This window comes from Xenopus tropicalis, chromosome 3, assembly GCF_000004195.4.
Source record: "Xenopus tropicalis strain Nigerian chromosome 3, UCB_Xtro_10.0, whole genome shotgun sequence".
NCBI classification, from domain to species: Eukaryota; Metazoa; Chordata; class Amphibia; order Anura; family Pipidae; genus Xenopus; species Xenopus tropicalis.
In genome coordinates, this window is record NC_030679.2 from 132673563 (window position 1) to 132699393 (window position 25831).

Consider the following 25831-nt stretch of genomic DNA (forward strand, 5'->3'; position numbering starts at 1 on the left):
AGCCCAGGGGAGGGGGGGGGGGGGCTCAGCAGTGCAGGGTTGGAAGGGAAAGCAGCAGACAGACCTCTAATATGGAGAGTCATTATGAGGACCCTAAACAGCATGATAGTTGGGGTGAGTGGCCAGCAGTGAGAGGCAGAGGGAGAAAGTGAATAAAATGAGGACAGAATGGTACAAAAGCAGAAGATAAGGGAGGAAGTAGAGAATGCATTTGTGGACGTTGTTTTGAGAGGAAAAAGTCATGCTGGGAGAGAGACTTACTTGAGCCCTAGAGCATCCTGTCCCACAGGCTCACGTCGGTCTCGTTCTTTCTTCAATATAAAGCCCTCAGGGAACCACAGGGTGCTGTGGGCTCTCTTTCTGCGAGAAACTATGACACCCAGTACTGCGACGATCAAGATGAGCACACCAGCCACCGCAAATAATGGCAGAAAGCGGAAGTTATCTATCACTTCTTCAATTTTTTCACCTGGAGAGAGATGGTAACCCTTATTACCTGGTGTTCCTTTATTTCTTTTAGTCTCCCCACACCTCTTTTTATAAAATAAACCCTTAGCTAAGCAACTATGCTATAAGCTAGTGCCAAGACTTACTGCGCACAGCTTTGATTGGATAGGGAAACTGTAGCCTCTCCAGTACACTCAAAGCTGCAAGAAATCTAGCTGCAGTTTCAGTGTTCGGGAAGCAGTCGGGCATCTCCTTCACACAAATTCGGTTATCAATCTCCAGCATAACTTCTGACCTGTAAAGGAAACATTACCAATAGTAAACAAAAGTATTTTGCAAAGATGCTCCATGATATTTTCCAAGCACCTAGGGTCTATCAGCTAAGGAGGGCAGTCTGGCAGGAGCTAGAGAGATGAAGGCTCATAAGTCATGGAATCTATCCATGCAAAGCAAAACCACAGAGAACCTCGGAATCAGCTGACGGCACATATAAAGTTAGGGCGTGAGAAGGCAGTACTGCTAAGTGCCACCTATTGATATGCCCATGGAGGTGGTTACTGTGGTTAAGTTTCTGTGACTGAAGGATATTTAGGATTGATCCTAAGGTATCTACAGAAGATTTTTCTCTGATCTCTAGTCCAGACTTTGCTCTCCCTTGTAATAAACCAGACAGCCAATCATCAACAAATAGAGGAGCTAAGATTGAAAATACTGATATAGACCCACCAGCATTATCTCTAGACATATGAATTCTCCAAGACCTTGTCACCCCTCCAACTACTTGTAACATTAGTCCCATCTTACCCTATGATATCGCTGTCCAGTTCCCTCTTCTTCCTCCCATCCCATGTTTGGCTCTTCCGGTAAGGTTTAATCTTGTAATTGCCATTGCTATCTGTGCAGAAGCGCAAACTGGTATGTAGGAGGGAGCTAAGCCGCTGCAGGAAGGCCGTGCTCTGTTTCAAGAACTCATTAGGTGGAACCAGCACAACCACGACCAGTACTCCGTCTGCCAAAACCTCCTTATCTGAGTTTTTGGCACAGTCCAGGCCGTCCCAGCCACATTCCTCCGAGTTACATCCCTTGTCGCAGCGGCCATCGCCATAATGATCCATACAGTACTTCTCATACACAGGGCTGAAATGGAGAGGATTAGAAGAAGTGCAGCACTGTGAGAAATTTCATCTACTTAAGAAAACCTGTGTCTATTTCTGCTTTCTCTGTGCTAGTTAGGCTTAGCCCCCTGTCCATTTCAATTCTCTGCATGCGTGACCACTTACTTGCAGCTCCGTTCCTCCCTTCCCCGGCAGTCAAAGTTGTCGTACAGGCAGTCGGCAGATGTACACTCTTTATCACACTGAGAGTTGTTGAAAAGTGATCGGCATTCTTGACGTGGGCAGTTCCTCCAAGGATCATCCACACTCAGGGAACAGTCTCCTCCATCCCACTTGCAAGCGGCAACATTACACTCGCGGTCACAATGTCCATCTCCTGCCTTTCCTGGGCAGTGTGATGGTGTACACCCTGGAGCTGGTGTTTGGGTGAGAATACGGGGGGTCCTTATATCACATCGTGGCCCTATCATTCCAGGATGGCACTTACACTGGTAGTAGGGGAAATGGATATTGGGAATGCAGGTGGCTCCATTACGACAAGGTGAGTTAGAACAGGGCAAGGGAGCAGGGGTTGGAGCGGAGGAGTTGTTGGGTGTGCGACAGAGTACCCCAGGGGGGCAGATACAACGAGGGCCTAGTGGAGGAGGGAGACAAGTAGAACCAGAAGGACAGGAAAGCTCTCGGCAAGAAAGTGGTGGTCGCTCACAGGAGGGACCCGTGAAACCCTGTACAAAATTAAGAAAAAAAATAAAAATAATGAGACTAATTGCAGTGCAAAATAAAACCAGGGAAAAGAGGAATTGAGTGAGTTATTTACCAGGGGACAACGACAGGTGTAGCCAAGTGGTGTGTTAACAGTAACACTGCACACTCCTCCATTCTGGCATGGACGGGACTCACATGTGTTCATGACACTTTGGCAGCGTCGTCCTGTTAAGAAGAAAGAAAAAAGTGCTATAGCCAGCCATTTCAAACACCTCCATGAACTGTTGTGGCCCTAAACTGGGGTCTGTTTTACTTGATTTATTCCACAGGATACTCCCATCAGTGAAAACTTTCTGCCAACAGGCCCCACGCTCCTAACAAACCCTGCCCTACAAAGGCTTCAAAGCCTTCCCTTGATATCATATCTATTGTGAGCCTTGAGCTGAAGGCCATCAATGGGCTTTTTAACTACTGAGAAGTCTGTCCTTTCGGCTTCTAAGGTCACACAGCTCTGAAACTCCTGAACTTTTAACTTCCAGTTCCTTCATAAATTTTAGCTCGTTCTAATAAGGCTTTGCCTCTGAATTTGCACCATTGTTACTGAGCAGCTGTCATGTGCAAGTGCAATGAACTCAACTTCAGATTTCCAGAAGGACCCCAATTTTAGATTTACAAGGAATACAAACAAAGCAAAGAATATTCTATTGATTATGTATGAGGTCAAACATGGAACATAACAGCAGTCTAGTTAGGCATTAAAATATATTCCACATCCAAGGCTGAAAATAAGTGGAAAGAATGGTAATGCCTAACAGATTTACAGCCCTTTTAAAGAGATATAAATTAAGAGATTTGATCAGAGGGCAGGCATATGCCAACTTGTTTGCCCATGCCCATATGTACTAGAATTGAGGCATATTTCATGTAGGGGATTCTGTTGATCCTAGGCTTTCCAGACCTTATTAACTGGATGTTGTTGTAGCTTGAATATGACCTTCTTGTGGAAAGTCAGTCACCTGACAGATATTGGCCTTCAGCCCTGCTGTACCCTTACCAGTATAGCCACTCTTGCAGACACACTGGTAGTCATTGGCCAGTTGGACGCAGTGACGGGTGTTCTGAGCGTGACAGGGTCCGGATAGGCATTCGTTGATATCGCCCTCGCACCTCTCGCCTGTGTACCCTGGTGGGCAGTTACAGCGGTAGCCTCCAACTTTGTCTATACACGTTCCATTATTCAAGCACTTAGGTGGCCCAGAGATTGAGAGCGGAGAGCAGTCATCCTCATTAATTTCACACAGCACACCTATAATTTAGCAATGAATGGGTCAGTGGAAAATTGCAAAGATGGGCTGAAAGAAAATAAAAAGGGACAGACGGCAGAACCACCCAAAAGCCAGGTGGGGTAAGGATACTTACCAAGTGTCCCAGGTGGGCAGGAACATATATAGCGACCAATTAGATCAATGCATGTACCACCATTCTGGCATGGGTGAGACTGGCATTCGTTTATATCATATTCACAGTTCTTCCCTTCATATCCAGAGGGACACTAAACAGAAGGACACAACACAGGTTATATTAACTCAATAAGGAAAAGCCCTAATTTCTTTGATGTTAACAGACTGCAACGTAACCCTTACCTCACACACATAGCCACCGAGATAGCTGTGGCAAGCCCCTCCGTTGTGACAGGGGTCTGGGTCGCACTGGTTGATTGGATTCTCACAGTAGCTGCCTGTATAACCCCCTCTGCAGATACAATGGTGGGAGCTCCCAGCATTCATACAGATCCCACCAGAGTGGCAGAGCTGATCGGCACGTACATCTGAAAAAGAAGGAAACAGAGGGAGTGAGGAAAAACTTCTTTTGATACAGTCTAGGAATAAGATTCACTAACACAATCCCCACTCACTTCTTCTGGCTGCCGCCACCTCACAGGACACTCGTGGGACATCGCAGTAACTTCCAGCCCAACCGGCAGGACATTCACAGCGGAAGGAAGGGCCTGTTTGTGTACAACGGCCTCCATTCTGGCAAGGGGAGCGCCGGCAGAGATCGACCAAATTCTGCAGAAAGAGCCAAAGTGAGTAAAACTAGTCTATGTAAATACACGATCTGGCCATTTACCTCGAGATATGCTTAGATATTTGCCCTACACTGGACCAAACTGGGTTTATCCAATCATACTGAGGACTGCACAGACGAGTTGGTGATAACTGAGTCAACTTCCCAATGTGGTCCTTGCCCAACTAAATTTTCAAACCTGCCCAATCTTTAGCCAGACATTTATCTGTGCGCCAGTGGGGTGGTTCCAATACATGGGTCAATAAGCTACTGATGTGGTCTGGAGGGGCCATATCAGCAGATTTTACTGACCCATGTATGGTGAGCTCCAGCCTTTGTGCAGTGATGTAAGAAAAAAAGGAGGGGTCAAGCTAATATTATCATTAAGTGTTCTGCCTTGTAATTCTAAAATGGTTTCCGTGTTAGAGAAACTACAGAAACCCACTCTGCATCCATTCCATTAGTATCAGAGACAAACTGGCATCCCCCTAGTAATACTGTGCCTCACCTGACACTGGGCGCCAGTGTATCCATATGGACAGATGCAGCGGTAAGACTCCACTCCATCCACACACATAGCTCCATTCTGGCAGGGCCTTGATGCGCATTCATCAACTTCATTCTGGCAGTGGGAGCCCGTAAAGCCAGGTCGGCACCGACAGGTGTAAGAGTTGACTCCATCCACACACGTGCCGCCATTGAAACAGGAACTGCAAGCAGAAAATGGAAGGACATCAGCACAGATACAGCCATGCACTTAATGCACCAACACTAAGCATATGTGTATAATAATGGAAGTAAGAAACATGTACTTAAAGGTTAAATCCTCCAAACGGCTGTCAGGTTTAAATGCCACGTAAACCGATTTTATCATTTGTTACATTTAATGTTTTGCAAATCAGGGCTTTTAAACAAATGAACAGGGAGATTCTTTTTTTTTTTTTTTTTACTTCATGACCCCTGAACACTGAAACAAAACAATAAACTTTGATTTTACGGGAGCCGTAAAAGCGTAAATGGAGTCATGCCGAGCCAGTTATTCCTTTCCTGCGCTTGTTAAGGAAAAAAAATGTTTTCTTTGAAGCTGAAGTCCTGATTTTATTGCAGCCTCTATGTCTATCTGAGCCCTAAGGGCCATGGTACGTAGGACTACGGTCCTCCCAATGCAAAATATATACTCTCTCCCCCCCACAAGAAGGGACTGTATGTATGTATGTATGTATGTATGTATGTATGTATGTATATCTTTATTTATAAAGCGCTACTTATGTATGCAGTACTGTACAGTAGAATAGATTAATACGAACAGGGGGTTTGTATTGAGACTGTCCTCATAGCCAACTATTTAAGGAAAAGCAAAAGCCAAAACCAATTAAAAAAAAAAAAAAAAAAAAAAAAAGGAAAAAAGAAGATTTTCAGCAAAAATAGGATGCTGCTTAACACAAAGGGCTTATATAATAAATCTACACAGAATTCTATTTTTCTGACTAACTCTGCATCTAAATATAACCATAGAAGGCTAGCAGTGATGGCAGAGCTGCCAATGTACCCATTTATGCCAAATATGGTGCCTCTTTAGCAAGATGACTCTCCACAATGCCTCTCTTCCCAACGCCAAAATGATTAACTTTGCAAACTGGCCTTCCCAGAATCTCTCCAGTAATTACACAACATACCCCATATATTTAGTTTCAATATAAAATTTACTTATGTGCATGGAACACATTTTTTTGGGCAGAGAATATCCTCTCTCTATACATTTACCTATGTTCCATACATTGCAAAACAGTTCCTCCCTGGGAAATAAGTTAATACCCATTATTTTGGATGAACTCTACATTCTGCAGAGAGAAATAGCTGCCTCACCTTTCTGTGCAGTCCTGGATGTTGGTTTCACAGATAGGGCCAGTGTAGCCAGGAGCACATGAACACACATAGCTGTTGACATAATCTTTGCAGGTGGCCCCATTACGGCAGGGATTGCTCAGGCACTCGTTTATCTCATCTGTGCAGCGAGATCCGGTGAAGCCCGGAATGCAGGAGCAGGCGAAGGAGTTTATTCCATCTTTACAGGCACCACCATTGAGGCAGGGATCTAAGAACACAAACAAGGCAATGTCAGCTATGGAATCAGAGGCTGCTTTTCAGTTCCCCATTCTGAACACTGGTTAAATTAGTAACTTACTGGGATTACAGTCATTAATATCGGTTTCACAGTCTTGCCCATTGAATCCAGAGAGGCACGCACAACTGTATCCACCTTGCATGTTGGTACAAAAGCCTCCATTCTTGCATGGACTCCGGGCACACTCATCAATGTCATCATCACAAGTTTCTCCTGTAAGATTAGTGGTGGTTACCAAAAAAACCTGTGCAGACCTTAAACTCAAGGCCATTGGCTACCCTTTAGACACCCAAGTCCACCTACCTCTCCATCCAGGTGAACACTGGCACATGTGGCTTTCATAGTCAGGGGTGGGTGAGCAAATGCCACCATTATGACAGGGATCAGGAGCACAAGGGTCCAGGATGGTTTCACATTTCTGGCCTGGAGGTTGGAAAATAAAATCAGCTATTTGCCTTGAGCCTAAAAGTGGAAACGGCTTGCAGTCCCCATGGGTATGGGTGTATGTGGTTTCATTTATGTGATGTATGGTCCCATGCTTTCAGCATCTACTATATTAATCCACCATCAATACCAGTACCCAGTTTAAGAAAATAAAATACTGCTTCCTTTTCCACCACATACCTGTATAGGGCAAAGTACAGAGGCAGCTGTATCCTGCGATACCGTCCATACACTTCCCTCCATTCAGGCAGGGTGCTGAGGCACACTCATCAATGTCAATCATACACGTGGGACCTGGCAGGAGAAATTCTGTCACAAAACTGTTCTGCTTGAAAAGGCCTTAACAAGTCAACAACGTCATCATCATTATTAAAGACTTAAGACCATGGGGCTTATTTTTTACAAATAGGAAGATTTGGCCCCCAGTGGAGAAACACCTAGCACTGAATTAGATATTTGAATTCAATATTTTACTGCCAGTGGATTGATCGCAGCTCATTCTTGATTGGTTTCTATCGATTAATACATTACGCAAATTTGCCTGGTGTTTGTAAATAAGCTGCAAGGATAGTGCAAGTATTTTGTACCCTGGATGTTACACAACTTATTATGTGCCGTCTAAAGCAGCCACAAAATAGCCAACCAGCAATTACCTCGAAATCCATCCCTGCAGCGGCAGATAGGCACTCCTTGGTGGTCAATACAATTTCCTCCATTCTGGCAAGGATTGGGAGTGCAGACATCACTACCCCTTCGATCACACATTCTTCCAGTCCAGCCCACCTTACAATCACATGAGTATCTGAGGAAAAAGGTTACATAAGCAGCGGAACCGTTAGGATCAGCAGAAGTTGCGTGGGAATAAAGTTAAAGTAAATATGTTGAGGGACTTCAGTGCCAGTTAGAGGATATGAGCAAGAAGAAGAAATAATAAAACATAAAAAGAGAGAAGAAACAATGGCAGGGCTTCTCATTGGATAGCTCTTTAACATTAGGGAGTAGTGTTTTCTACTACAGAACTCACCCGTCTGAAAGTCTGCGGCAAACCCCATGCACGCAACCTGGTGGACAGAGCTCTTTATCAGGATCTTGGGTGGGGTTGCACAGAAAGTCACGTGTTCCTCGTCCTTCAGGGCACAGGCATCGGAAGCCATTTTGTGTAACCTGGCAGGTGCCCCCAGCACGGCATGGGTTGGATGCACAGGGAGACACCTCAATGTTGCAGAGAGGACCTGTGAAATGGGGGGCACAAAAATAGAACATAAGAATACAAAGGCACCAGAGACCCAAAAATTACATTTAGTTCTTGTTTAAAAGAAAAAAGCAGCTGTTTTTTTGGGTTAAATCTTTTCTAAACTGTTTGTAGCTTCCCAATATCCATCACCAATGTTCCCATTTGATCTTGCATGATTTTTATGGACCTTCAATACTGCCACCATTATTGCATCTTTGCTAGATCCCTCCACTAAATGAATAGCAATATCAGTTATTACCTGTGAACCCTGCCTTGCACACGCAGTCATATCTGTTGATGCCATCTCTGCACTCCCCGTAGTCACATGGGTTACTGGCACAATCATCATAATTGTGCTCACAGTGCACACCTAGAAAGCAGGACAAAAATAATCTGTGAGCTATGACATGTGACACACCTTGTAGGGAAAGTCTTACACCATCTTTATTTTATGCAAATATATATATATATATATATATATATATATATATATATATATATATATATATATATATATATATAAAAAAAAACAGCAGTTACAAACAAGTGATAATAAGGCATGTTGATAAGAAGGGAGGAAGTGGATGCTGAAGAGATGTTGATTTGAATCTCATTTCAACATCTTTGCTAAAGCCCAGCAGACAAACCCACAGGATATGCTAAACTGCCCTTAAAAATGATATTTAGGGCAAGATTAAAGAAAATAATTCTTATGCATACAGATGTCAGTTTTATGGTTAAGGCACATGGTGTGTTTATGGCCAAAAGGAACCTCTGTATGTGGTATCCAAGTGACCATGAGCAGGGTGTGGGCAGTGTCTTTTTATTATCAGTCAGTGGAAAGGGAGCCACAATAAGCCTCAGCATTGACGGTGCTTCTAAAAAAGTGTCTAGAAACGCCCATGTCTTAATATGCTGATCCCCTTTCTAGAAATGATTGACATGAACTATCATTATTAGACTCCAGTTAAACAGGGTTCTACGTGGCAATTTAAAATGGTAAAATTAACCAAGTAATTCAGTTCTGGATTAAGTTCCTGCCCACATAGCAGTAGATGTGTTCTACTTAGAAAGCAACTCCCTTAAATGGACATTAAACCATAATAGTTAGTTGTAGTTTCATCCATTCTTCACCTTGCTATACACTAACATTCGAAGAATGACTGTCAGCTACCATTATATGTCTCCTGAACAGCCCCAAATCCACATCATGTCCCTCTAGATGTGCTTACCAGAGGTTCCTTGTTGACAGTAACAGAGGTACTTGTTGACAAGGTCAATACACTTTCCTCCATGCATACATGGGTTGCTGTGGCACTCGTTTATCTGATTTTCACACCGGTAGCCTGTGTACCCTGGTTCGCACGTGCACGTGAAACTGGCAATGCCATCCCGACATTTTCCATGGTGACAGGGATCAGGGGAGCAGTCGTCAATATTACGGTCACAAAGTGGCCCCTCAAAACCTATAGGAGATCAGAAGGTAAATGAGTTTAACAGAGAAAAGTATCAGCAGGAATGCAGGGGATAATGGCTGAAGGGGAGCAATCAAGCAAGGACTCGTGGTGCAGGCAGGTGGCATTGCCAAAGCAAAGGACAGCAGGGTACATCCAGGGCATCAGAGGAAGAAGAAAAGCAGGAATTGAGCGAAAGATGGAAAGGGCAGGCAAGGTCGGAAAAAAGACAGAAAAAGACTTACCTCCCTGAACATAGTAAGAAACATCCAGAGAGCGTGAGAGAGAACAGGATACAACATCAGAGATAGACCCCTGGAGTAAGGTTACCTACAGTGAGATAACCTTGAGCGCAGAACTCACCCTCGGCACAACGACACTCGTACCCATTGGGTCTATCCACGCATTTAGCTCCGTTCTTGCATGGCGTACTGGCGCACTCATCTATATCGATCTGACACATGGAGCCGGTGAATCCTACCAGGGAGGAGACAATGGATTATTTCATGTATAGTATATCATTATTACCCTGTCTGACCAACGGCCAGTCATTCCAATTCAAGTTTGTGGCCTGGCATTTCTTTTCCACTACTCACCGGCTGGACAGCTGCAAGTGAATCCATTAACCACATCCTTGCAGACTCCCCCATTTACACATGGGCTGCTCTCACACTCATTGATATTTAATTCACAGAAGGTTCCAGTGAATCCTGAAAGGGGTGAGAAGGATATTTACATACAGGTCATAAATACTCTGCTTTCTTCAGTAACACTCAGCACACCTGTATTTGCTAGATTCCTATGTATTGGTACAATAACAATAAAACAAGAGGACTGAGGTCTCACCAGCCATGCAGATACAAGTAAATTCTCCAATCCGATCTAAACAGGTGGCGTCATTTTGACACGGGGTGGAAAGGCACTCATTTACATCGGTCTCACAACGAGGACCTGTATAGCCCCGCCCACACTGACACTGGAAGGAGCCCTGAGTGTTAACACAGCGTCCAAAGTGTTCACAGGGGTTAGCACCTAGGGACAAAATCAACATTTAAAAAAAAAAAAAATCTCATTCTGCTTACTTTAATTTGGCAACACAATACAACTTAAGGTGGTAATTAAGTCATTAAAAACACAAAGACATACAAAAAGACTATTTCTAATATTTACCTATAGAGCACTCATCCACATCCTGATCACAGGCTCCGCCCGTGAATCCAGGTGGGCAGGTGCAGATAGCTCGCCCATTCACGGGGTTGGTATCACACATGGCATCCTTGTGGCAAGGGTTACTGACACACGCATCTTCCAGATGACACAGAAGACCTATCAAACAGAGTTGGAAAGATGATCAAACATCTGAATGGTTGGTATGGGTTAACAGACTTGGTACAAACTGTGACTATTATGACATTACCCCCATAACGTAGTTAATGTGGTATTTGCTTAGAATATTCCTATGAAGGGCAACTCTATAAAAAGGCCATGCTGTGTGGTCCCCACCATGTCATTCCTACAGCACCCACCTGTTTTGCCCATGGGACACTCGCAGTAGAAGGAGGCCACTCGATCATGGCAGGTGGCTCCATTGAAGCACACAGCTGTAGCACAGTCATCAATATTCTCGCTGCAGCTCTCCCCTGTCCAGCCATTTACACAAACACAAGTGTGGCCCCCCTGGGTGTTAAAGCAGGTGCCTCCATTGTGACAGGCGTTGGGCTGAAGCTGGCATTCATCGACATCCTCTGTGCAGTACTGACCTGTTGCAAGGACAGAAAATATGTCATATTCTTAGTACACCACCACGGCTATATTAAGCATTTGCTTAGCAGGGAATACTGGTCAACTGAAAAAAGATGACCACCATGCATTGAATGGTTCCAAATAGATCTTTTAATCTACTTTAAGCACTTTCAGTACGGTGTTTCTCATATGTTGGAAGCCGACTTTAAATGTACATGTCTAGAAACTACATTTAGCCAATCAGAGGATAACAACCAACCAATCAGAGCATGGCTAGTCAATGGGCCAACTGAAGCCTTGACAAAGCTGGAAGCAACATTTGGCTCCTTACAAAGTTATATTTACCACTTACCTGTCCATTCTGGGGCACACTGGCAGTTGTAGGTGTTCACGCCATCCACACATGTGCCACCATTCATACACTTGTGTCCTGGGCAATCATCTACGTTTATCTCACAGTTAGGTCCTTCAAAACCTGCAAAAAATCAGCGATTGAGAGGATAAGATCTGATCTTAAAGGCCTGTCCCATTCAGGGCTCAGTAAAGCCACATTGGGGGGATTTAGTACTTCCTATCTAATTGGTCCCGGCTACTCTCACTCACCAGGCAAGCAGGCACACTGGTAGGTCAGGTCTCCAGTCTGTCTGCAGGTTCCCCCATTTTGGCACTGGGATGGGGCACAAGGCACATAAATAGCTTCACAGAACTGCCCAGTGTAACCACTGGGGCAGCGGCAGCGGAAGGAACCAGGGGTATTAACGCACTGTCCTCCATTTTGGCAGAGCCCAGGGGTGCGACATTCATCTATATCCACACGGCAGCTGCGGCCCTGATAGCCGGGAGGGCAAGTGCAATTATAGCGGCCATTCCAGTTAGTGCAGCGTGCACCATTCTCACAGGGGTTTGAAGCACAAGCATCAATGAGGGAACAATCTTGTCCTAATGATGAGACAGAGGGGAGAGGTGAGGGGGTGCAGGCAACATGACTGTGGGAAACATAATGAAGACGAGCTTACTGTGTTAGCAGGTAAAGAAGCAGGAATATTATTCTATAGATACCTTAAAGGGCCACTAGATTTACACGTTACCCACCCTAAACCCCCACATTAGGGCATGCACTTGGTCATCTAGTCACACCACCAATCTGTTTCACAGAATGTTCACTCACAACAGACTGATCGCTTTGGGGGCAACAGAGAGGGTTATGGGAACAATAATGACACCAGAGAAAACACACAAATAATTAGGCTGGAAATAAAACAAAAGCGAGATATGCAACAGAAATGACATTATATATCCATATAAAATAATCCAACACTGGCTCTGAGCAATGTGAATACTGGGTTTCCTACAAGCTTGTGTTTAGTGGAGCGTGGGTATTAATAGTGGCATCTACCAGGTAAATTTGCCAGTTATCACTCACCTCTAAATCCCTTGGCACAGCTGCATTCATACTGTACAGTGCCGCCTCGGATGGAGCTCTGGCAGGCCCCCCCATTAATACAGGGTGAGGGAACACAGGGGTCTTTGAATTGGCACAGCTCCCCAATCCATGACGTGAGACAGCTAAAAATCAAACACATTAAAAATGGATTTTATACATACATTACACTACTCACCACTGCATATTTATATATATTATATATATGATGACGATCCTATATGGATCGAAATGCGTAGACTTTTTTGTTTAATAAATTATTCTATTTTTATATTTTACCGTGAGTGCTTTCTTAGAGACTGTACATGAATTTATGGTTAGCACCCGGACATTGGCTACTAGTTTGGCGAGTGCCGATATTTGGACTTATATATATATACACACACACACACACACACACACACTATACATCTATACCCATTACATATACTACACATACAGGTATGGGTTTTGTTATCTACAAAACCATTATCCAGAATGCTCAGAATTACAGGAAGGCCATCTCCCACAGACACCATTTATTTGAGGCAAAACAATCCTATTGGGTTTATTTAATATTGAAATGAATTTTTAGCAGACTTGAGATATAAGTGATCCAAATTACAGAACAATCTGGAAAAACCTCTGGTCTCGAGCATTCTGGATAACAGGTTCTCTACCTGTATGTATGTATAGGCCTATCACTGTTCTAGCAACCAAGTTCACCACTGAAGAATGTACAAGCACTAAGGTCCACCACTGTTCTAGAGCACAGGGAGTGTACAATGCACAAGTCCCAAGGTTCACCACTGTTCTAGCACTAACACCCTCTTAAATATATATATATATATGAAAAGCAAAATGTATCCTATTAAAAGTGTCAGTTCATCATCCATGAAAAAACTGTATGATGCTGAAAAAATATGCACAACAGCGCACACAGATCAGCCATTCATTCACTTCTTAAGAATACAAGGAAGGCACCACCCCCAAAATTTCACACAAATCCTATAAAACAAAAATAGGATATATCTACCCCTTTAATACATTCCTATGGGGCTCATGTGGGCTGATGCACACCATACCATGTGACTGAAAGCATCAGATGGAGTTTTCACTATATGGAGCAAGATCCTATCCCATTAGATGTACAAGGAATCACAGCTCCACTCATCTCTATTAGAAAATGAGGGATTTTCCATACATAATATTGTAACAGCAGATGTGCTGTTGAAGGCTATGAAGCAGGCTGGAGGCAAGCAGCGTGGCAGTTTCATTTCATAGGTATAAGTGGCAAAACCCAGACAAAACATTTTATCCAGAAAGAGAGCGAGGCCCCGAGGCATTACATTTTAAATAAATGAACATCCCAGCATAACGGACAGGACAAGTTAAAACGGTCCAGCTCTTTGTTTGTCTGTAGAAATAAACACTCAAATATGACTGGTATTGGAAATATTCCTTTTTAAGCCAAGCGTGACAAAAAGAACTAGCCAAGTTATGAAACTTATTTCTAAATAAGATACACAGACAAGGAGGAGTAAAGAAGGGAGTTGTAGTTATAAAAACACAGCCAGGAAAAGAAATACCAGTCCGACAAGGCTTCTCCGCAGTTTAGGAGGCAGCTAACTAGCTGGAAGGGAGGCACGGACACATCTAGACCTACATACAATGGAAACAATCCAACATTGTTGTGACACAAATGAATAAAAGGAAACACTAGGACAGCAGGAATGAAAATACAGGGTTGCCTTAGGCATTTCCAAGTATTGCAGCCCTTGTGTCGCCTCCATACCATCTTCTGGGTCTTCTTTGTGGTTTCACCACCGCCTCTGTACTGTGCAGGGCTTAAAGCCAGCCATACATGCACCGATAGTATTGTATGAAACCTCGTTTCATTCAGTGCGTGTGTGGCGGCTTGACGAGGCGACGGATATCGCGAAAGGCTGCAGATAACGGTCAACTCGCCGATCGCCCAGTTTAAAAGATTTTGATCGGGCGCCATTGAAGGCACCCGAGCAAAATCTACGTTCAGGGCTGAATCGGCAGAAGGAGGTAAGAATTTCAATCGTCCATATCGGACGATTCAGACCTGAACATCAGTGGAGGGTGGGAAGGATCAACAATTGCTACATGTATGGCCACCTTAAGGTCCCCAGTACTAATGATGTAACTAACTAGGAGAAAACCACACAGCCTACAATTAGCCTGCCAATTGGCCACCTAGGGTCCTACATTGAGTCGGGTACCCGCTAAGTGGCCAGGATTCGGTCGGACAAGTCCCATCTCCCTACTGCATGGGCAGTCCATAGGTAATCCTGCCGGGGGAGCTGGATGGGATGCAGTGGTTTTAGTTAAATTTAATATTTGCCAGTAAATCAGTATGCATCAAGCAGATTACCATTAGGCCTACCATTCAGGCCCATGGCTGTGAAATGGGGGTGTGGCAATGACAGGGGAGGAGCAAGGGTCAGAGGACCAGAGGGGCACAGCCCAAAGCCAAGGACTCAATTAATCTGCCCCTGTGAGTCTGTGTCTGGGGCCAGCAATAGCCATGCACAGAACTGATCACTATGGATGCAAATAAACATGGAATCCTCCTCAAAATATTTTATCAATTGACTAACCAAATCTGAGGAGTATCAGAAAACAGATTCCTCCATGCAACCATAAAAAGTGGAAAGAAATAAAAAGAATAGTTTAAGATACACTTTATTTTTTGCAAAAAAAGTATGCCTTTAAGTGAGTGCTGGGATGTATGGCTCAATAACAACTAAGATACCAGGGATTGGAGGTGGTGCCATAGCCATGAGGGCTAACCCATCTGCACTGACTCGAGGCTGCTTGGGAAAGCGGCCCTGTTGTGGAGTTGCTGAGGATGCAGATGGCTTAAAGTTACCTTGAAACAGATATCCGAGCTGTGGGAAAGCTCTATATTGTCGAGGTCTGGCCGCACACGCCGACATTCTACCCGTACGGAACGCACAGGAGAGGAGATAAGATTTCCTTTTACGCAGATAATCCCCTGCTGACTGTCACAGACACAATGTTGTCATGGGCAAACCCAGTGCAAGGAATAATAAAGCTCAGAAGCGAGCAGACCGTGCCCAGAAGCATGCCATGATTTTACATGGGGATCGTATATGGAGAAAAACAAACAGCAGCGTCATTCTGGGCCACTGTCTAACTCTTATATACCAACACATTCAAAAGCAGCATCCGTCCATTTCTGTTCCCTGCCATGGTGGTTCTGACTTTTGAAACAATGTAGTAGAAGCTAGCTGATGAACAGAAAAAGCCAATGCTGTGGAGTACAGTGCCAGGCCAAACTGCACCCATATTACTGTGAAAAACCTTACGGTGACAAAAACAAAAGTTATCTGTATAAACAAGTCTTAACACAGGAGCAGGCTGACTTCAAAGTCAGAAAAAGAAAAAAAAAACGCCAAAAATAATACGTTTTCTTGCTGATTTGGGACACAGCTGCACCAGATAAGGATCTAGGGACGGTATTGGAATTCACAATTAGCCTCTGATAAACATCAGTATATGATGTGACTCAAGGCTGGGGTGACAGCTACAATTCTTGATTCTTCAGAAATTTTTAAGAAAAATAATTCAAAATCTAAAATTGTGATTCCATTAATCTAAACAGTGGAAGGACATACAATATGGGGCCCCTAAACCATAAATGTACCCACCACTATCACAGGAGAGAACAATACAGTTATACTAAGGGTTAACAAGCATAAACCAGAGGAGTTGGTTTTTTGGCTCAGGGCTAGACTACTGTAGAGTTTTCATTAATTTATTTTTTTTAACAGCCATCTGGTTGCTAGGGTCCAATTTACCCAAGAAACCAGGGATCAGTTTGACTGTCAGACAATAAGATGAACAGGAGGATGTCTGAATATAAGTAATAAGTAACAATAATAAAATTGTGGCATTACAGTGCAACAGATATTTTTCTTCTGTTGCCAGGGTCAGTGACCTCCCCAAATATATAGGAAAGGTAGGCCGTATACATACAGAACTGTCAGGTCACATGACTTGATAGACGTGCTGCTATCACACAATGGGATCTCTTAATATCTTAGCTGCACAGCCTTCAAATAATATGAAAGGCTGTTGGATCCAGAATGGAGGAGCTAGGGCTCATTGTATTGTAACTAGTCATTATCTAAAGCACTGCAGGGCCTTTCACAAGGATTCCATAGGGGACAGAAGATAAGAATTTATTATTTTTTTTAGCAGAAGAAGGAATGAAACTACGTGGGGTCAAATTCTCAGAGGGGGTGAAGTGACAATAACAATGGGCTAAAAAACATAGGTATCCACGCCAGTCAATATGAAAGCATTAGTGTCAATCACAAAAAACGGCAGAATGCCAATGCATGGCCAGATGTACTGGGAGGTGGGGTGAGAAGAGATTTACCTTGTTATAAAGCCACCTGCCACATACCGTACTGGGTTATAGGTGTTTCTCTCCTAAATGTCCTACTGGTAGCTGAACTCAAATTCTCAAATTATATTTTAGGCCATGGGCAGTAACAGTCACTCCAGCAGGGGCACAACTAGTGCCTCTTGCAGATTATAAAGGGGTGGTTCAACTTCAGCATAACTTTTAATATGTTACAGAATGGCCTACTCTTAGCAACTTTTTAATTGGTCTTCATTTTTTAAATTTTTAGAGTTTTATCATTATTTGCCTTCCTCTTCTCACTTTATCCAGCCTTCAAATAGGGGTCACTGACCCCAACAGCCAAAAGATAATCTTCTGCAAGGCTTTATTTTTGTTGTTAGTTTTTATTACTTACCTTTCTATTTAGGTCCTCCTCCATTCATGCCCTGTCTCACTTTCAAACCACTGCCTGGTTGCTAGGTTAAATTAGACTCTAGCAACAAAATAGCTGCTAAAATTCCAATCTGAAGAGCTGCTGAACAAAAAGCTAAATAATTCAAAAATTGCAAATAAAAAATAAGGACCAATTGAAAACTGCCTCAGAATAGCACTCTCACGATCATACTAAATGTTAATTTAAAGATGTATAGCACCTTTAACATTGCAGTTAATGATATGTAATAGGAGCTGAGGCCGTGTAGGAAAAACAGAGACCTATGTAACATTGCCAGTAAATGGGAAATAAGGGGACAGAAAAATTAATTGCAAGCTCAGCTTCTAAAGTTTAGGGAAAATGTAAGATAATTGAAAATGTAAGATATAATGAATTGTTACTGCAGAGAGGGGCGCCCCAGTAGATTTGCCAGGGATTACCCTATAGTTCTTATCCTATAGCTTTATAGCACTGGGTTATGTATCACTCACTGAAGAATAAACCAAGAGGGAAATAAAATGTGTGAAAAAAGGAGAGAAAAAAGTAAACAAGAGAGAGAGGGAGGGGTGATGGAGAGACAGACTGGCAGAAAGAGACAGACATGGAACAGCTGGGAAATGTTATGAGCGCACACTGTAACCCTTTCCTGGCCCAAAAGTGAAAATCACACACGGATGGGTTCACTACAGGAATCCATGCCAAATATCTCACGTTTCAATCTGCTACAGATCAGAACAGGACTAAGAGAGGGATAATGAGAGCCGTATGCTCTGAAACCCTGGAACCAATGAAACATCAGGTCGGGAGGACCCAGGATGCTCTGCACTTTCAGAACCCAGAACCCCAGGCAGGAGCGATCACAATGGTCCCCAAGCCTAACCTCTCATGTTTCATAATTATTAGAGGGAGAATACTATGAAATGCCATGGCCTTGTGTGGAACTAATGCAGAACCAGAGCTAAATCAGGTGAACACATGTTGCTCTATGGTATAATATACAGGAGGGCAAGTAGGTATTAAGTTATATACATTTAGCTGCAGGCGTGTTTATTTGTCTGTGCCTTGTTTGCAGTGAGGCCTGTGCCGTCACATGCCTCCATCTCCAAACACATTTGGAGCGAATGATATCGCAATGGAACCACTGCACCTAGGCCCCATGATGCTGGAACCATGAACATGGAGAGAACACAGAGCCTATACCTACAATATAATATGGACTGAGGCTAAACCCAGGCTGCAGGAAACCCATCAATGCAATGCCCTGTACCATGGGGGGAGCTTACAATGGCCATGGGCATATGTCCCTTGATGATTTATGTGTCGCACCGTTGCAAATGCAATGCTAACACATTCAGAGAGATTATGAAAATATGTGTTCCGTTTTGCAGCACGTGCAAGATATTCAGCCACCTGTGTGTACATAGCCTACAAGTTAGTCCCTTTCTAGGTGTGCAATTCTGGACGTCAAGCGCATTCCTTGTATGCTTACCCTGAGTTTCTGACTTACTCAGCCGACCTCTACCCTCGTGGGTGTCCAAAGATCAGGATAAAAAAAAAAAAAAACTATATTAGAAGGACAAATAATCCCCACGCTGCAGGCTTATTCGGTCAGATGAGCACTGCATGGCCGCACAGAGACCAGCGCATTCCGTGGCACCCCACCAAATGAATTTATTATATGTTATTTATATGTCGCCGATTACATTCAGAAAGCAGGGATAAAGCTTGAGAAATCTGGGCAGCTGTGTGGAGGTTGCGTTGGTCAGCCAGCTAATAATCCAGAACAATGAGCCCAAGCAGAACAAGAGAAACCAAGACTAAAGGACCCAGCCTGGATTTCTGACAGACTCCAGACTGGCAAGGACAGGTGGATAAATGAGTCCAGATGAAAACCAGATGTTTCTGCTCGTTTCCAATTTCCCACGATCCCCTCTCTACAGCGTCCCCGCTCCCCCCTCGTGAGACAGCTGGGCCCAAGCATAATTCTACAAGTAGGGGATAAATATTTTAGTTTCGCCCCTCACTCCTTGATACCTCTCAAGGGACCAGAGATATCCGGATGGAGTATTTTTTTTTTTAAAAAAGAGAAAAGAATCCCAAATTCAATTATAAACATCCTTTTAAAATGGCCGACAGAGGGCTGTTCTGTCATTGGAACATTAAGCAGCCAGGGAGGCCAGCGTGGGACAGGACGAGGATGAATCACTAGAAATGTGCCAATTTAAACCAGACCCTACAATCCGTCATTAGGCAATCTGTTCCCATTTCCCTGATTATCCAGTTAGCCAGGGTTTATTTTTAAAGGAATATTATCCAGAGACTGCTTTTCCATGCCTGTTAATCTGCAAAAGAGTAAATAATTGACTCATATAGGATTATTTACTTTGTACACTGGTGGGGACAGAGTTAAAGGGACAATATGCATCCCATTTCTTTTCTAATAAATAAATAGTAAAACTTACTGGTTTGGCAAGGTTCCCAATTTCTATTTCTGTTAAGTAGGACAAATATCTACAACGGCGAGGGTGGCTTATAATACAATTATGATGTCATACAAAGATGGCAACAAAGTACTTGATCTGGTTGCGGACCACTTTCTTTTTCAGTAGAACATAGAGACCTATGGTATAAATAAGAAGGGGCTGCTGGGCCCACCAGGGGATCCTCTGGTACACTGGCAGGCCAGTATGACCACGAGCAGATCTCTGTCCTATATGGCCACCTATGTGCTAGGCCATATCGGGCTAATCCAATGACTTGACCCTCAGGCCAATGATCAGATTATAACAAAGGCAACTGAAAGAGGAGCACATTAACCAGCCAATGCAGTCTGGTCAATTTTCAAGCCGATATCTGTTGGGGTGAAAGTCAGGGAGGACCCATACACAAGCAGATTAGCCAACGACTGACTTAGAATTTAAATCTGCCCAAGTATGGCCAGAAAATTTTTTTTGAGAAAATGTTAAAACTGGTGCAGTACGTGCTTGGCTTTTCCAAGCTGTAATGATGCATCTCTCAGTAGGCCAACAGTGGAAGGTTGAAAGTTACAGTTTAGCAACAGTTGCAGGGCTATGGGTTAAAAGAGATTCCTAACTTAGATACACAAAAATATCTAGCACGCAGTTAGAAGGCATTTGGACATTTGTATATGGGGACCCCCCACTCCGAGGCGGGGGGCCAAGAATAAATAGAGCCCTACCCTAAAAGCAGCCTACTTAATGGCTGCACACACAGAAAAGAAAGAATTTCCCCTGAATTTCTAGAAACCGTGTGGCATCAAGTGACCCAAGTATTTGTCAGTTACCCAGAGAAAGACGGGGGGGCTGCCCCACAAATAGGGGTGTACTGAACGATTACACTCATACGATGTCAGTGGCTTGGCTGGAAAACAGCACTCAGACCCCCCCTCACACTTTCTTCCGCACCCTTAGCCACCGATCAGACCAGTCTGGCAAGTTCAGTGTGTAGCTTATTCCCACGGCAGGGTGTATTAACCTGTGTGCTCCAAGCTGCCGACGTGTAGATTTAACCCCAGTGTTCCTAATGCAACATGTAAAGGCTGATGTACCCCTCTACTGGCTTTAAGAGGTCCCCCTGGAGTTCTGTGACCAAATAGAGTTAGAGGGTACACAGGGCGGGGTCCAAGGTTTGGGGTACGCATGTGTAGACCACCTATGAATTGGAAGAGGACATACATGTTTCTGGATCCAGAGTCAGTTCTTCTGCCCAGTTTGTGAGGGTGTTGATACATAATTGTGTTAAAAAAAAATCTAGCCACATGCCAAAAACACCATTTTTAACATATTCGACATTTGTTACCACACTTACATAATATGTTTTCACAGGCGTCACTTATAATGATTTTGTTTGTCCACATACCGAAAACATCAGCTTGTGAAAAATCACAGAGCCAGGCTTGGGGTTACATACCTACATGCGTGTGTGTGTATACAGTGCTCTGTCTCAGTCTCTCACACACACACACTCAAGTCTCAGCTTTCGCTTTGCCTGCACCTGTTAGACGCTCCCTCCTGCCGCCTCAACCACCCCCCCCTTCCCATTCTCACACCCTGAGACTCCAACCTGTTTTGCTCAGCGTTGTGCCCCGAGGTGTGAGAAGCGCCCATCCTGTACACATCTATAGGTATAATGGGAGAAGGCTGTGTGCCAACTTTTCCCTCAATAAATACAGGTAACAGAGGACGCTGCAGTGGTGCCAGTTTCTCCGGCACCATAAATACAGGTACAGAGCGGGCTCCAGCAGCACTAGCAAATTCCCTTCTACACAAAATACTAGAGAAAGGGACCAATTATCGATAGTGCTCAGGACCTGTTTTTTTGGGGGTTTTTTTCGTACTTTGGATCAGCATACCTTAAGTCTACTAAACCCAACAGTATTGTTTTTCCACCAATATAAGTGAATGCTATCTTAATTAGGATCAATTACAATGCACCATTTTATTGATACAGAGAAAAAAGAAATCATTTAAAAACATTTATTATATAAAATTATAGGTATGGGATACATTATCCGGAAAACCGTTATCTGGAAAGCTCATCTCCCACAGAATCAAATAATTCATATTTTTCTCTGTACTTTTTCTCTGTACTTTTTCTCTGTACTTTTTCTCTGTACTTTTTCTCTGTACTTTTTCTCTGTACTTTTTCTCTGTACTTTTTCTCTGTACTTTTTCTCTGTACTTTTTCTCTGTACTTTTTCTCTGTAATAAAACCGTACTTGATCCCAACTAAGTTATAATTAATTCTTTTTGGAGGCAAACCAATCCTATTGGGTTAATTTAATGTTAAAAGACTTAGGAGATCTAAATTACAGAAAGACACCTTATCTGGAAAACCCCAGGTCCCAAGCATTCTGGATAATGGGTCCCATCCTTGTATTTGGAGTCCATGTGTGATAGTAAATCGAAGAGTTCTGTATATCAAGTTTTGGGATAAGAGATCCCATACCTGTGCTACGTAATTTTCCTTTGAAATATTGTAAAGCACTTCACCTTCTGATATACATATCCAGCGAATAAGCTGGCGCACAGGCAGTGTCAGTCTGCTGCTTATATGCAAAAGTGCCTGGGGTGCCAGGCTAACTGGTACAACCTTTATAGGATCTCTGTACTATATGCAAAGTCAATTTTTAGTGTCAGTCTTCACAACTAATTAGCCTCACATGTCGAGTCTGCCAAAAAAAACTAGCAGTTGTCACATAAATATACATATAAATACACAATATATATATATATATATATATATATATATATATATATATATATATATATATATATATATATATATATATATATATATATATATATATATATATATATATATATATATATATATATATATATATATATTATATATATATAGCACCAATGCTATCCTCTTTTGCACATACATGTACATAAATGAGTACTGGAATACAGCCATGGCAAGATTAGTGCTATGTTCTGCATCATAAATACAATAAGAAGATACGAGACACAATATAACAAGATACAGTGTAGCTGGTACACATAATATAGAAAAAAGTATTGCCCTCACGCCTGAAAGCAAGAGGTACATTGGGCATTCTAAAAACACATCCAATAGGATGGGGGGAGTGGGGTTTATCCAAATATGTAATGGTAAATTGTGAGCCTGAAATGTTTGGAGACATCTGGGGGGGTTACTGACCGAGTTTGGTCTAAAATGTATCTATCTTTCATCTGCATAGAATTTACTTACACACAGGCAGCTTCTCCATTGGAATACATTGTACATCGGCCTCCATTTTGGCATGGTCTGTAGGAATCCAGACACTGAAAACCTGGAAAAACAAGGAGAAAATGCCTTACTGAGAAATCAAGTTGCCCAATAATATTGCCTCTAAAAATATGTCTTGTGTAATAATTTAAAACACCATGCCTATAATCCAATAAAATGCATTCAAAATTCACAAAATTGAATCCATTGTTTTGCCGTCAAGACAGATTTATGCAGTTAGTGAACCTTAATTACAGGGCATTGTTTAATTATTACAAAAGGAACAGCTTATCAGGCGCGAATGAAGAATTGTCGATTAAAACAATGCACCTTAATTTAAAGACACACATAGCGTTCCTCCACAAGCAGAGAAACCACTAATACCCCCACTGTGCCTCCTGTCATGGACATGAACTGAAACCACTTGTTCACATTGGCCCAAAAAATGCACATTTGAATGTTTTGAGGATGTTTTGAGCATGTGGCGATACTGTGAAAACCCGTTATCCAGAATGTTCCAAATTACAGAAAGCCCATCTCCCATAGACTCCATTATAAGGAAATAATTCTAATTTTTAAAAATGATTTCCTTTTTCTCGGTAATAATAAAACCTTGTACTTGATCCCAACTAAGATACAATTAATCTTTCTTGGGGGCAAAACAAACCTATTGGGTTTATTCAATATTTGAATGATTTTTAGCAGACTTAAGTTATGTAGTATATATTGAGAATATATTGTCACTATCATGCTTTTCTGTGTTGTTGTGATAAAAAAAAAAAACCTACATAACAAAACATATTATATGTGGGTGTATTGCCCACATAAAAAAGCCACGCCCTGACAGTCATTTCAACATGTCCGGCCTGCTGCTCCTGACAGGAAAAAATGTAACTTAAGTCACATGACAACCAGGAAGTGATTATTATAATAGCTGTATACTACGTCACAGGGCATGAATAAAGAATCAATAAGCATCAGCAGGTTACAGATTTGAGCTTAAGAGCAGTTCCGGTTAGTACTGAATGGATTTTGTTTACACTGGTTATCTCTTCCACTCTGCTAAATTGCTCAGCTATCTTACAGCACAAATGTAAACAAAGCAGCTGTGTTATCCCAATGAATATCTGTTGATTGCTACTCAAATGCCCCTGGCATAGACAATCACCAAATGTGCCAGGATTCTAATTACTGTGCCTTAAACTCAAGGCCCCCATACACGGGCCGATAGAAGCTGCCGATATCGGTCCCTTGGACCGATTCGGCAGCTAATCGGCCCGTGTATGGGCAGAAACGAGCGGCCTGGCCGACCGATATCTGGCCTGAAATTGTCCAGATATCGATCGGCCAGGTTAGAAAATCCAGTCGGATCGGGGACTGCATCGGCTCGTTGATGCCGTCCCCGAACCGACTGCCCCATGGCTGCAAAAGTATTTTTTTTTTTAAAGCAACTTGCTACCCGATATCGCCCACCCGTAGGTGGGGATATCGGGTAAAGATCCGCTCGCTTGGCGATGTAGTGTATGGGGACCTTTAGAGGTCCAAGTACCACCCTTCCTTCAAAATGGAGGTAGAAAACAGAAATTTGCAGCATATCTAGTGTGTAAATTTGCTCAGCTGGACCCTGTAGACCAGTGATCCCCAACCAGTGGTTCGTGAGCAACATGTTGCTCCCAGTGGCCTCAAAGTAGGTGCTCATTTTTGAATTCCTGGCTTGGAGGCAAGAGTTGATTGCATAAAACCCAATGTAAAGAAAAACAGAGCCTTCTATATGCTGCCAGTCCACATAGAGGCTACCAAATAGCCAATTATTATTATTTGCACCCCTAAGAACTTTTTCCGTGCTTGTGTTGCTCCCCAACACTTTTTACATTTGATTGTGGTCACATTCTTCATCCAAGCCACACACTGTGGTACAGGTATGGGGCCTGTTATCCAGAATGCTCGGGACCTGGGGTTTTCCAGATAAGGGATCTTTCCGTAATTTGGATCTCCGTAACTAATTCTACTAAAAATCATTTAAATATTGAATAAACCGAATAGGCTTGTTCTGCCTCCAATAAGGATTAATTATATCTTAGATAGAATCAAGTACAAGGTACTGTTTTATAATTACAGAGAAAAAGGAAATCATATTTAAAAATTAGAATTATTTGCTTAAGGTCCCCATACACGGGCCGATTGTAGCTTCCGACATCAGTTCCTTGGACCGATTCGGCAGCTTATCGGCCAGTGTAGGGGCAGAAACGAGGGGCCTGGATAACGGGTTTCCAGATAAGGGATACCATACCTGTACTTGGCTTCCGGGTTTAGAAATAACATTCTAAGCAACCCACCCAGCATAGCCCCTCCTTACCATACATGCCCTATTCTTTAAGGTGCCAGCAAACCATAGCAGGATAAGTAAAAACAAAGTACTGAGTTCTATTGTATTCTTCTTCTAAGAGCTGCACCTGCTTCTATAGCATAAAGCTGCAGGTATTTT

The 25831-nt window shown here is 42.9% G+C and overlaps 1 protein-coding gene across 1 annotated transcript in view; it reads right to left on the bottom strand.

The window, feature by feature from the left end:
* notch3 (notch 3) overlaps positions 1-25831 on the bottom strand; it is a 47083-nt gene that overhangs the window by 7326 nt on the left and 13926 nt on the right. Inside the window, exons 2-28 of the mRNA XM_018092518.2 lie at positions 23329-23410; positions 12758-12900; positions 11938-12273; positions 11687-11809; positions 11118-11351; positions 10762-10917; positions 10438-10623; positions 10188-10301; positions 9955-10068; positions 9370-9603; positions 8397-8507; positions 7928-8135; positions 7557-7705; positions 7084-7197; positions 6763-6882; positions 6520-6672; positions 6201-6429; positions 4843-5044; positions 4183-4336; positions 3911-4095; positions 3687-3819; positions 3322-3573; positions 2380-2492; positions 1728-2287; positions 1252-1584; positions 594-742; positions 262-469 (exon numbers count right to left, since the gene is read on the bottom strand). Coding sequence (XP_017948007.1) covers positions 262-469; positions 594-742; positions 1252-1584; positions 1728-2287; positions 2380-2492; positions 3322-3573; positions 3687-3819; positions 3911-4095; positions 4183-4336; positions 4843-5044; positions 6201-6429; positions 6520-6672; positions 6763-6882; positions 7084-7197; positions 7557-7705; positions 7928-8135; positions 8397-8507; positions 9370-9603; positions 9955-10068; positions 10188-10301; positions 10438-10623; positions 10762-10917; positions 11118-11351; positions 11687-11809; positions 11938-12273; positions 12758-12900; positions 23329-23410 — 5095 coding nt within the window. The remainder of the gene's footprint in view (positions 1-261; positions 470-593; positions 743-1251; positions 1585-1727; positions 2288-2379; positions 2493-3321; positions 3574-3686; positions 3820-3910; positions 4096-4182; positions 4337-4842; positions 5045-6200; positions 6430-6519; positions 6673-6762; positions 6883-7083; positions 7198-7556; positions 7706-7927; positions 8136-8396; positions 8508-9369; positions 9604-9954; positions 10069-10187; positions 10302-10437; positions 10624-10761; positions 10918-11117; positions 11352-11686; positions 11810-11937; positions 12274-12757; positions 12901-23328; positions 23411-25831) is intronic.